Below are 12,691 nucleotides of genomic sequence, written 5' to 3'. Positions count from 1 at the left end.
CCTATTTTCCCCAAATTCCCAGACTCTCCTATTACTTAGCCTAAAATTGTGTACTTTGTGGAAGCTGAAGTGACAGTTTCTACTGCTACTTTTAAATTCTGATTCAATTATAAGGAGCTGTTGCACAACTACAAATCCATTTTTTGTTCTATTATTCATGCCCTCCTCTATTTCCCTGACAACCAAGACTTATGGATATTGTAGTGTTTACCTTAGTCTGCAATGCCAAGATGATAGATGAGGTATGAAACAAACTTGATAATAATTACATGTAAAACCAGCAGCCGTAACTCTGTGGAAACAGAAGCTGGTGTGCTCCCTACTTAATGGGCATACCGACTGATAAACATTTTCTTAAAAAAAAAAAAAAACTTATGTGAAAGGCTAGCTGTACTGTAAGTACCTGAAGGCCTCGATGAGACGTTCCACCTTCTGGGCTTCCCCCTGGACACGAATGTGGGCCTGAAACTTCCTCAGCGCTTCGTCCAGCTCCATGCCTGAGAAATCCATCTCATCCACCACACAACTGTGAAGCACAGAGAGGCAGCAATGAGATAAGCAAAGAGCATAGGAGATAGGAAAATATATTACAATTTATAGCCAAATTCAGTAGAGGTTGAGTAGAGGTTGCCCCTTCACTGGTGGGCTGGATGAATGTGTGGATGAACACCCAAGATAAAGGATGCAAAAGTCTCACTCATCTGCTTCCCAGTCACAGCACCACTCTGCTTACTGCAGGTATTAGCCACGCACGGACACCAGGGATAAGACTGGGCCCGGATATCTTCTCGTGCCACAGCTGCCAAGACACACATATACACACACATGCACACACAATGCCACAGAGCAGAAAATCCTCCTATTACCTGACAACCCAAACTTAATTACTTTAATTAAAAAAGCAAAATATCCTGTCCAATGAGTTCATGGGAGATAAATACAAGAAGGGCAATTTGAAGGTGAAATGAGGTTTGAAGTGGAAGGTGACTTTGGAAATACCATGGGGGCAGGGTTAAAGTTTTCCTAGCTTTGATGTGAGTTTGCCTATTGAGGTACAATTATAATTATTTATCCTGCCCATACCAATTCAAGATTAACTAGGTTAACTAATTAACTCACACTTAGTGGTTGTAGTGTAGTAGTAGTAGGGGTTAAATGCTTTAAAGAGAAAAGATAGCGTTGATAGTAAAATCGTCAATAAATAAAATAAGTAGCGGGGTCGTGACATTATCCTTTGCCTCTGATCTTTTCTACTTGCAGTACTGCGGGAAATAGGGAGATGCACAGACACACTCTACATTAAGATGGATTACTGTGAACAAAGGGAGTTAATGAGGTGAGTACTTGACTGTGACACATGCTGCTCCAGCAGAAAAGCATCAGATAGCTGAGTCTTCAGTCCTGCCATACACATACACAGCACTGCAGAGCACAGCAAATTCTGCTCACACCGACAACATCACTTCAGTGTTTGATGTCCAGGCTTTGGGGAGGCCGATCCACGACTGATAGTGTTCCCCTGTGCATGCGTGCGTGTCGTTTTTTCTAACCATGTATGCTTTTACTGCAGTGGCAGTGTGTTTGTGATCATTGTCATGCTGGAAAATGAAGCTGTTGCCAATCAAATGTTAACATTTGTTTTGATAAGACCCATAACACAAATGGATTCATAGGTCAGTGTTAAGTGGTTTAACCAACAAAACAGCATTCCTACGGAAAAGGTCGGGTAGAAGAAATGGACTAAAAATAAGCGAAAAAGCAGCCAGTCTACAAATTAAGACAGTTTTCAGTAAACCTGGAGAACTATTTCTAAAGACTACCTTAAAAATGATAAGTCTGGCTCCTTGTAAGCAACATACAAAGAAACAATTGCACAGTACTGTGCAAAAGAATTACTAACTGATTTACTGTACATCTCTATTACTACTTACAGGAACATTGCTACCAACGTTATTAATATTAATTCCAATTATTAATTGCAGTATATCTTGAAATAATTCTGCCAGTCAGCTCATTAGAGCTACTAATAATCACTAATAATCACTCTATCACAAGTCACTTAAATAAATCACTTTTAAGCATATTTGCACTGCACAAGACACTTAAATATGTGGATTGCACAACCCTGGACATGACATTTCTTTTATTACCATTTATTACTCGTACAGCTGCTCTTATTGTTCTATATTTCTTCATATATTCTTATATATTTTCTATATTGTGTATTTTGTTGTACAGTTATTTTATTTTTAACTTTAATTTTTATATTTTATTTTATTCTTTCCTAGTTAAATTTACCCTTTATTTTAATTTTCATATTTATTTCCTATCCTATTCATAGTCTTTTATTTTAGGTCATGAGCAGTTGTCTAAGCATTTCACTGCATATCGTACTGTGCATGACTGTGTATGTGACAAATAAAATTTGAATTTGAATTTGAATTTAATAGTGTGTAATGGTGTAGAAATTCAAGCCGAACGAGATAAAGACAAGTTTCTTCTTCTTATCGACTAACAAGAGAAGCTAGTTGTTTTAGCCGTGTGTTGCTTCATGCTGCTGTAAAGCACAGAAATAAAGCCCTGGTGTCCTCCCAGGGTGCAACATAACCAACCAAGTGTAAATGAACATAAACAGTGAGTGACAGCAAAACTTAAGTGATCTCAGGCGAGAGTCTCCAGGTCAAAAGTGTGTTTGTGTCCCCTTAGGGCGTTTGAACAGAGACTTAGCTGGCTGGTCAAAAGGCTCCAGGATGGTAGTGCACTGGTAATATATTGGTATTTTTATTTAGTTTTTTGCAGACCTATATTTACATGTTGTGGCTTCCTGCTACTTACATAAGTGAAATATGTCTGTAAATCATAGAGTGTATAGAACGCCTAATGGTTGCTTTGTGACTTCAGTAATTACTTTACTGTGAATTTAGGGACTCAGTCGCTAGTTTTAGATCAAATCAACATTTAAACTAAAGCAGGGTATGTTTTACTCTTCAGTTGACAGTTTGGTTTCACTCAGGTAACCTCTTGCTTGTCACATCTAGTTTCAAAAAACCAAGACAAATTTGTTCAGCCTGAAGCTTCACAATGAATCTTGGGTGAAACCTAGCTAAGCCTATCATACAGTTAATTAGTTGAATGTTAAGCACGATTAAAACATTGTTTCTGTTCCTTTTTCAGCAAATAGAAAGAAGCTGTTACAGCCACAAAGTTGCTATTCTTTGTACACAACTGCATTTCCATGGTTACAATGTTGGTTACATCTTTAAATGTACAGCTAAGCAAATAGACACCAATAGGACACCACAGGTTGGCCTTAAATGGTAACACATTACCATACATTTGTTTCAAGTATATTTGGTTGGGTCATTTATGAGCACAAATAGCAGACACGATCATTATCTAACCTTTTATTATCTATCCCTGCTCATCTTATGCAAAGTCATGGGCGTTTTTAGATATACCAATGAAACCTAATCTGCATGGTTTTAGAGAGTGCATAGCACAGATTCTTTCTGACCTTCACTGCTCAATGCTGCATTAATAGAGATAAGTGTAATTATTAATTGCACTAAGTAACAGACAGGTCAAATTGTGCATATTGTCAACAAATTATAGCACCTAGAGAAAAATTAAAGGCTCATAAAAGTTAAGCTCATACTATGTGCAGTGAGCCTGGATTGATCGTCTTCTTTATCAACTCGTCGACTGTCAGACCACCCTGATCGCCCTCTTCATGACTCACTTCCTTGCTCCACCACCTCTCTCTCCCTTCTTCCCTGGCTGTCACTCCTTGTTTATGTAATGTCAGACGAGATGCTCTTTAGCCTAAGTACATCAGCCCTCTCCTCCCCTCTTACATCTCTCCCCATACACTCTGGCATAATTACACATCTGCATGGGAAAACACACGCACACATAAAACACAAACACAAACACACACTATCGTTGACTCGCTTGCAGTGCCTTGGAGAGAAATAGACACATCTGTCTGCAGAACGCCACTTAAACTGTACTTTATGTTTACAAAGCTGCGATGGCAGGTATGCATACAGATACATATGAAAATAAAAAGACATAAAAGGCCAGATGGAGGCATATTTTAAGCAGCCAATGAGTAGATGACAGGCTGAAAACAAGATCTCATTTTTCATGCTAAACAAGTACACCGTGTTATCAGTAAATGAGTCCTTGGGGTGTACATTTTCTGGCACCCAAATCTATAACCACAAATTGGCTTAATTGTCTTGAGACACTTTAACTATTGTTGTTTATGCACCAAGAAATGTGAAGGGAATGAGACTTAGTTTGCTTTATGAGGAGAGGAGGGAGATACCATAACCACACACGTATTGATGCAAGGCTAGGTCACATGCACACACAGCCTCCCTGTACTTGAAAAATCACATGCTTGCAGACACGTGCACACACGCACGCACACACACACACACACACACACACGTACACACACACACACACACACACACACACACACACACACACACACACACACACACACACACACACAGACTCCCATATCCACACCGACTCATTCAGGCTCAGTAAATCACCATGAGTGATTTTCACATTAGACTGCTATCCCTCACCCGCTCTCCTGTGACTGCACACTTTATCGAAAGTGCTCTCACACACTTTTCACTCTATCACGGTCCTCTTCAACATCACTTTCACCCCGAGTGTTGCTGTTTGAGTGCTGCAGGGAAAATATATATATATACCAATATCACCTGCGCTGAAAATATATCTGTGGTGTGAATTTGAGCTTGAAGCCTTAAGAGCATATTCCTGTTAATAAAATGTCTTTGAAACCATGACAGTGTCCGTTTGAGAAAATATGGATATTAGATGAGCATGAGCTGGAATGAACAACTTGGTAGAGTGCTATGGAGTGTTTGTCTGACCTTGCAAAGACTAAGCCCGTTCTTGGTTTTGTAACTTGTACAAAAAGGCGGGAGATAAAAAGAAAGATCTTCACAACCTCATTGAGCTGATATGCAAATTTAGACATAATTGGTGAAGCGCAGAATTTAACAGAGTAGACACAATTAGTGAGATAAAGCAAGGAAGGTGTTGAAAGATGGAAATAACTGAGGACGAGGACGGGAGAGGGATCTTTGTACTTTAAAAGCAAATAAAAGGCAATAAAGTTAATGACCTGGAATTAATCTTGCAGGGGGAAGTGAGTTGTGTGTGTGTGTGTGTGCATATGAAGGAGACATTAGTTCTTGTTCTCTAAACCCCAAAGTTCATGTGTTTGTTTGTTTTTTTCTTCATTTATCTCATGTATCTATATTTTGTTGCACATAACACTTGTTTTTGAAAAGCATTCATAACCAAAATGCAAATCCATTCAGCTTCCAAATGAATTTTAGTGGACTGTGAGGTTCTTGAGAGGTTCTTGAGATGAATATACCTGTACACAAAGACCAAGAAATGTCCACATCAAATATTAACGTCAGATGAAAAGAGTCATTTTTCAGATCTTAAAAACAATCGCATGATGGCTTCTGTAACTCTCGAGGAGCTCACAATTATCACAATTATCTGGTCTGAGACTTAAAAAGATGTTATTGATGCCATACAGCTGGAGTTTTAGGATCCTGCATTTTGAAGTGAACCACACAGTGGGAACTCAGATATCTAAAGATATCTAAAAGCCTGATTTTGCTCTCAAGATGATCAGACTAAAGACGCTACTGTGGTGCACCATGGGAAGTGACCACATGAACCTTCCAGATGAGTGATAAACCACCAGGATATCCTGGTATTAGTTTCTGGTTTAATTTCAGCTATCCTATCGAAATCAAATTGATAGTTTTGTATTATTTAAATAGAATCTAATTATTGGGAAAATGTTAAAAGAGCTACTTTTGGTCTCAGCAGCGAACCATGTTTTATCTCACTGACAGCCATTGGAAAGCTGCCAAGTCGGCACCACAGAGATGGAAGGACTCAGTAAACAAACCTGTGCTATGGCCTACATGCAGTGCAAAGACTTTCTGCTGTTAGCAGTTATTATGAAAAGTGGACCATTAGCTGACCAGCTAATGAATGCAGCTGTCTTTGCTAGCGACGAAAGCAGTCACAAGGAGGTTTTTTTTTTTTCTTATTTCACCTAGTGGCCAGTGATCAAATTACACAGTCTCTATGTGCCTAACATGCAAACTCCACACAAGGACCCTACCTGAGTTTGAGCCCATGACTCTGGCGCTGTTACAAACTACTGTATTATCAGTCCATAGATTTCATAAGGAGTCAGCCAAAATGTTTTCACGTAGCATACAAGTAGCTATGGAGAGCAAGAAACCAAACACTTGAGTCAGACGCAGCCTCTCAATATGCCCAACACGTATCAGTACCAAACACACACAGATAAAGCAGTGCCTTATCTCCCGCACTTCAGTACATCTACCCTATGTTCTGAATGGAAATGGAAGTTTATGAAATCTCAAAAGTAATATTTATGTTATCAGATCACAGATAAACTGTTCCTTGTTTTTCACTTCTGCTCTATATTAACAACAGTTTTAACATGAATGTGATAAAGATGAGTAAAATGTTATTAGCCCAGGAAAATGTTACTTTTAGTTCATGTCAACCTCCTTTAATTTCTGTAGTAGTTCTTGCCCTACAAGTCAACCTACATTTACGAGCTGAAGAATCAGACAAGAGCTCATTTTTGAATTTTGGATCTTAGCACTTCAATTTGAGCTTATTTCAGATGTGTTTATGACAATGGAAACTATAATGAAATGACCGCAAAAAATCACACATAAGTGGATAGTGAAGTTATAATTTAGGCTTCACAATTGAGTTTCAGAGAATAATAAGACCCCAAGCTAGAGCTGTGCACAACTTGTACCTAATAAGGCTTCATGAAAAAGGATAGATTACTGAGAAAAGATCCCCCCAAATGATTTGGGGAATCAATATCTGCAGTCCTGTGGGCTACTCACTCTAGGACATCTCTGTTGAAGGGCTTCTTGCTGTTGCCGAGGAACTCTCCAATCATTTGTCGACTCAGCCCCTTTCGCTGTAGCAGAAAGTGGGCAACACCGATGGGCGTGTCTGGGATGAAGCCTCTTGAGATCAGGAACTGAAGGCCCTTGTCAGGGTTACTGAGACAAAAAGGAAAGGGGAAACGTCAGTGAACTAAAGTGAGCTAGTGGTGTGACTTGCATGATGTAGAGTGTAGATATAAACCTTCCAGTGGCCAGACTCTACATCTATATTTACAATCACACTGCATACCTCTCTTGTGCTATCTGTAAGTGAACGCCTTTCACAACAGAAAACAACAACAGCAACCACTGCGCTGCCAACTTACAGCACATGCTAAAAACTGCAAGTCTAAATGAAGATTTGGATCATGTAATAAGGCCAACTTGGTTCTTCTTGCAACAGAAAAGCCTTTTTTCCACCCTGTAGCAGAAAGATAATGGGTGCAGTCACACCATTCTCCAGCTCTGACACACTGCTGTGGAGATAAATCTGGCTATGTGAGACTAGCAGTGGTTTGATGCTGTGCAGCTGCAATATTATGTCTCGAAAAATTGGTGAAATTCATTCAGCCGTGACAGATGATTTTTTCTGTATCATATTGAACCAAAATTAGCAGAATTAAAAAGTCATTTTGTTCAGAACAGCGGTTAGAGACATCACATATGCCAGTGTGACAGAAACAGGAACAAAAATAACAAAGGTAATCCTTTGTTGCAGGAAGTTGTAGGAAGTGTTCAACAAGGATGCTATTTTTTGGTTATCTTTTAATTAGTCGAATAATAACTGGGCTAGAATTTATATCCACAATATATACTGTAAGTATTTCTTTGCAAAGATGAGGATTTTGGTCTGACAATCTATAGTTTCTGGGTTCTTACAGTGAACACCTACAGAGTGTTAGTGTAAATAAACATACATAAGGCTGTGTATAGTTACTCCCCTGCTGAATTACAACTTTAATTAACAACTACAACACAACACTCTGCTAAATTTAGAGGATATAACAAGAATCAAAACTGCCGCCTTAGGAAGCAACTTTAAATCCACACATATACACAGATATAAAATATAGCTCTACCATAGAATTTATTTCACCATGAGAGAAAAAAAACCCCTCAAACTTTGACTTTTGCTTACATTTTTCATTCAAATGTGATACAATTTTGATGAATTCATCAGTAAAACTAGACTGGCTATGTTCAAAACGATGCCCTTGTTCACTCATTTGTCACTAGCTTTATAGCGGACACACTTTTTTCAGTATTGAAGTATGTTGTATGAAAAGTAAAGTTTTTAGAGCTACTTTGTGAATGGCTATTAGTTAATGCTAAGAAACTATGAATTGATTCCAAATTCGTTAGATCACATCAGTGAGGCAGTTAGTATCTAACTCGTTGATGTAATTTATGTGCTCACTAAATGGTCTTATTTCGTTGTTTTTGTGTGTTATTAGGTTGAAAAATCTATCTATCTATCCTAGGTCGCTTACTGTGTACAGCAACTAAAACCTAATTACAAAGCTGTTTCTGCAAACATCAGCAACTTAGTGATTCATAATTTTGGTCAATTTTACAAGTGTCTCCTCCTCAAGGTGGCATTTCTGTAAATTTTGCCTATTCTGTTGGTTCGTTTTTCGTGTTATTCTGACATCACATAGATGTATGAACCTCCTTACCAACATGTGCTTATGTCTGTCTCAATCATTTTGAAAGTTTTTGAAGGAATATAAATGCTTTAGAAAGGATTTTAGTTTTTAGGAATAATTTTAGATTCACATCTTAAATTTAACAAGCATTTAAAGAAGATTTCTAAGACGGTCAAGGCTAATCTGAATTGTTTTAAGTTAATTCGGCACTATATATACCACTTTTGCAGCTCAGTTATTTATGCATTCCATGATATTCTCTCATTTTTCATATTGTATGACAGTTTGGACCCAAGCAGCACCATCTACAATTCAGCCTGTGGTATCCTTATATAACCAATCTTTAAAAATAATGGATAAAAAATCTGTTCGGTGGCATCACTGTCACATTTTAAAGAAATATAATCTACTTAGTTTTAAGAGTTTTAACCATTTGTGCTTTCTTAAATTAGTCTTTAAATGTATAAATAGGATGGCCCCAGAGTGTCTTAATAGATACATCCAGAGACAAGATAGTAATCGTATTACGAGGAGCATGGTGAACAGCAACTGCAAGATATCATATCGCAGATCTACATTTGGTCAGTCAGCTTTTTCCATAAAGGCTTGTCATCTGTGGAACACACTTCCAACCGAAATCAAATTGATTACAGACATCAGATCCTTTAAATTGAAGGTTAAAGCTTGGTTAAAGGGAAATCAGAGATGTAGTCATTTTAACTAATGATTTTTAATTTTATTTTAATTCATAGTCTATTAATTGTAATTGTATCTATGATGTAAATTATTTTTATGAAAATGTATGTTTTATTGTAAAACGTATCTATTTTGATTGTAAGCCCAACAAGGGACAATTGTTGAAAATTAGCAATAGCTATAAACTTATGTGCATTACATCAGTTTCATGTTTTGTACTTGGATTATGTTAAACTGCACTGTCCCTTTTAAATAAATAAATTCAAATTCAACTTGAATCTGAATAGTGGAAAGCTCAGAGATTTTGCGCCTGTAGCCTTATTTAAACTAGTGTGACTAGTATGCTAGTTTATGGTGGCTAATCTCAAAAAATGTTAACAAGGTTTGCAAAGTTAAATTAGAACTGGGTTTAAACAGACATCACTGCAATACTTTGTCAACTGTATGCTCTACATTTCCTCTGATACAGTATAGTTTAGATATAGATTGTATATAAAGGAACTTCTATACTGATAATTCTGTGGTTTTAGCATTGACTTTATATCCAAGTATCATGGGATCAAGTTTATTTATTTTCACTTTATTTTTACACCAGCAGCTGGTTTAATCTTAATACTCTGTTGCTCACATATAGCAGCTGCTACTGGCATGGCCATCTGTTACCAAATAAATACTGAAGTATTTTTTAACAGCACTTGTTGCATCACATGTATACTTTGTATTAGTTGTTGGCTAACATGAATTTTTCTTTAATGTACAGTCATTACATTACAGGATATTATACAAATATAGTCCAAGTTCTAAAATGAACACAACCTCAGAACAGCAACACATGACCTATGATAACACATGATGTGTAATTATCTATTTAATAAAAAGTACTGTAAGCCAAAGAAGCAGTGTGTGAAAAACAAAGTTTAACTTATGATTCATCAGCTTTTAGAGCCACCTTTAGGAGCAACACCTTTAAAGAAATGTTTTCTGTATGACTTCATCAGGTTCTCAGATCATTGTGGAGGACTTTTGGCCCACTCATTTTACTTCATTGAGATTTGTGGTTACTCATTTATGTAGGGCTCTCTCAAAAATTAGCTCTCATTTCAATCAGATTGACTTCTGGGCTTTGACTTGGCCATTGCAACACTATGATACTTTTCTTTTTCAGCCATTCTGTTATAGATTTTCTTCTGGGATTTGGATCATTTGATTGGTGCATGATTACATTATGGACAAACATCTTCACTTCGGTCTCCAGAAGTCTTGAGGTTGGTTCAGATGCAACTTTGGAAACCCAACCTGTGCTACCAAAAAAGACTGAACAATACTTGTTCAGTCTTTTTTAATTTGTACAGTAATGAACATTAACATTTAACATGCTAACGCCTGTAGAATCTAAGATGAAGCTCTTGGATTTTCTTTGCAGTTTCTTTGAACATTGCAAGGTCTGACCTTGGGGTGATTTGCTAGTACATGTGCTCCTGGGGGACTGGTCTTGAATGTTTTTCACTTATGAATAATCTTTCTCATTGCAAACTGATGGACTTCAGATTGTTTGGAAATGGTATTATAGCCCTTTGCAGACAGATGGACAGCAGTAGCTGCTTCTTTAAGATTGCAGCATTATGTTAAAACACACCTGAATGCTCCAGACCAGCAAACTTCCAAAACTTCTGCTTTTATAGAGGTGCTCACACTTGCTAATTATCAATTAGTAGCATTTGATTAGCAGCACCTATCTTCTTAGTGGCTTAGTTTTTGTTGTATTTGTATTTAACCTGGTAAGCACTATTTTTACAATTTTTTTTTATTATATCTTGATAGGTAAAATGTTCTTATAATGTGTTTACTCCTTTTCTTAGTTCGCAGTGCTTCATTCTGGTACCTAATGTGTTTAACTGGTGACTGGTGGTAATTCTTTTAACTCTTTGAAGCACGTAGGTATAAAGTCACTGTTACAGGACGAACACATGGTTACCTCACTATATTGCTCTTTTCATATTCCAGAAGAGGCATATCGTTAGCTTCATAGCATAAGTGCCTAAGTGCCTAACACAAAAACATGACTTAGGCAATTATGCTATGAAGCTAACGATATAATTCATCAAGCTAACGTATGTAAATGAATGCCAGTATCCCTTGGATACAGAGACAAAAACTCATTTGGGACTGTATGTGTTTAATGCATGAGTAGTGCATGGAAACATTTATTTTACTGAGTGATGAGGTGCACTCACATGCTCATGCTTCAGAAAATTGTCGAAATATCTCAGCGGGCCTATGAATCATTGTTTTCAAAAGAGAGTACATCTCCCTGTCCAGCATCCGTTCGGGAGATTCAAGAGCTTTCAGTTGACTACATGGCCAAAGTTATATATGAATACAGGAGTAATATCTTAACTATTTATAACCATATAGCTGCTCCGGGGAGGCTGCTGCATTATGGTCACAGCTGTCCCACTCCAGTCTTCATACAGTGTTTAAACTACAGCCTTTACATAAGAGAGTGTGTACCAGAGCTAATGGGTTTAGTGAGGCAAGGGCAGGACAGAGGGGAGGATAAAGGGCAGAATAGAAAGAGAAGACTGGAAGAGGACCAGACTGAGCAGATGTGCGGGAATGGGAGGGTGAGGACAAAGAGTGAGGGCAATGAGCGCAGACTGGACTGCCTGAAAGCATCTGCTGCAACAGCCTCGGCACACTCTCAGCGTCTCAACCTCTCAGCTGAAGGTGCTGTCTCGCCAAATGGATTTGGCAGATATCACTCATTTGATGTTTGCCCAACAACAGATGGATCCCACATGGTGATTATTACTCGTAATCAGAAAAAGATAGTGGGGGGGGTGAAGACTGCAAAATCATGCAGGAAGTGTAAGATTTGGATTAGCAGTGCAGAATAAGCCTGCACACATCAACTTGTCCAAAGAGCAGTTTTATTTTAAAAGAAATATTAAAGAATATTTGCAAACACTATGCTTTTGGTCAAGGGTTTTGCTGCACAGGTAAACTCATTAAGTTTAGATCGTGAAAGCACTGTTGATTCACTCTTGCTTTTTCATCCTTTCATCATGCTGTGGAGTGTTTTGCAATTTATTTTCTTTTCCAGAATGTTCCCTTACCAAATCTGAGCCTTAAGAGCAAAGATGCTATTTTTTTTTTTAAGATTATATGGGTCAGTATTTTATTTGAGGATTTTTGCAAGATAGTGCCGGATGTTATTCACAGCTAAGAACAGAAACCGTGTTCTTACAAAGTTTAGGTGTGACAAAAAAAAAACTGTAAAAAAAGAGCAAGAGCACAACATACACACAGCAAATTGACCCACACTCGTGTAAA

At 37.7% G+C, this 12,691-nt stretch overlaps 1 protein-coding gene across 3 annotated transcripts in view; it reads right to left on the bottom strand.

The window, feature by feature from the left end:
- Positions 1 to 12,691, bottom strand: part of iqsec3a (IQ motif and Sec7 domain ArfGEF 3a) — a 121,448-nt gene that overhangs the window by 31,579 nt on the left and 77,178 nt on the right. For all 3 annotated transcript variants that reach the window (XM_063500387.1, XM_063500386.1, XM_063500388.1), the window contains 2 exons: positions 6,972 to 7,133; positions 404 to 526 (listed from right to left, as the gene is read on the bottom strand). In XM_063500387.1, the coding sequence (XP_063356457.1) occupies positions 404 to 526; positions 6,972 to 7,133 (285 nt within the window). The remainder of the gene's footprint in view (positions 1 to 403; positions 527 to 6,971; positions 7,134 to 12,691) is intronic.

This window comes from Pelmatolapia mariae, linkage group LG17 (genome assembly GCF_036321145.2).
Source record: "Pelmatolapia mariae isolate MD_Pm_ZW linkage group LG17, Pm_UMD_F_2, whole genome shotgun sequence".
Taxonomy (NCBI): domain Eukaryota; kingdom Metazoa; phylum Chordata; class Actinopteri; order Cichliformes; family Cichlidae; genus Pelmatolapia; species Pelmatolapia mariae.
Note: the sequence above shows the minus strand (reverse complement) of the source record. Positions and strands in the feature narration are given on the sequence as shown.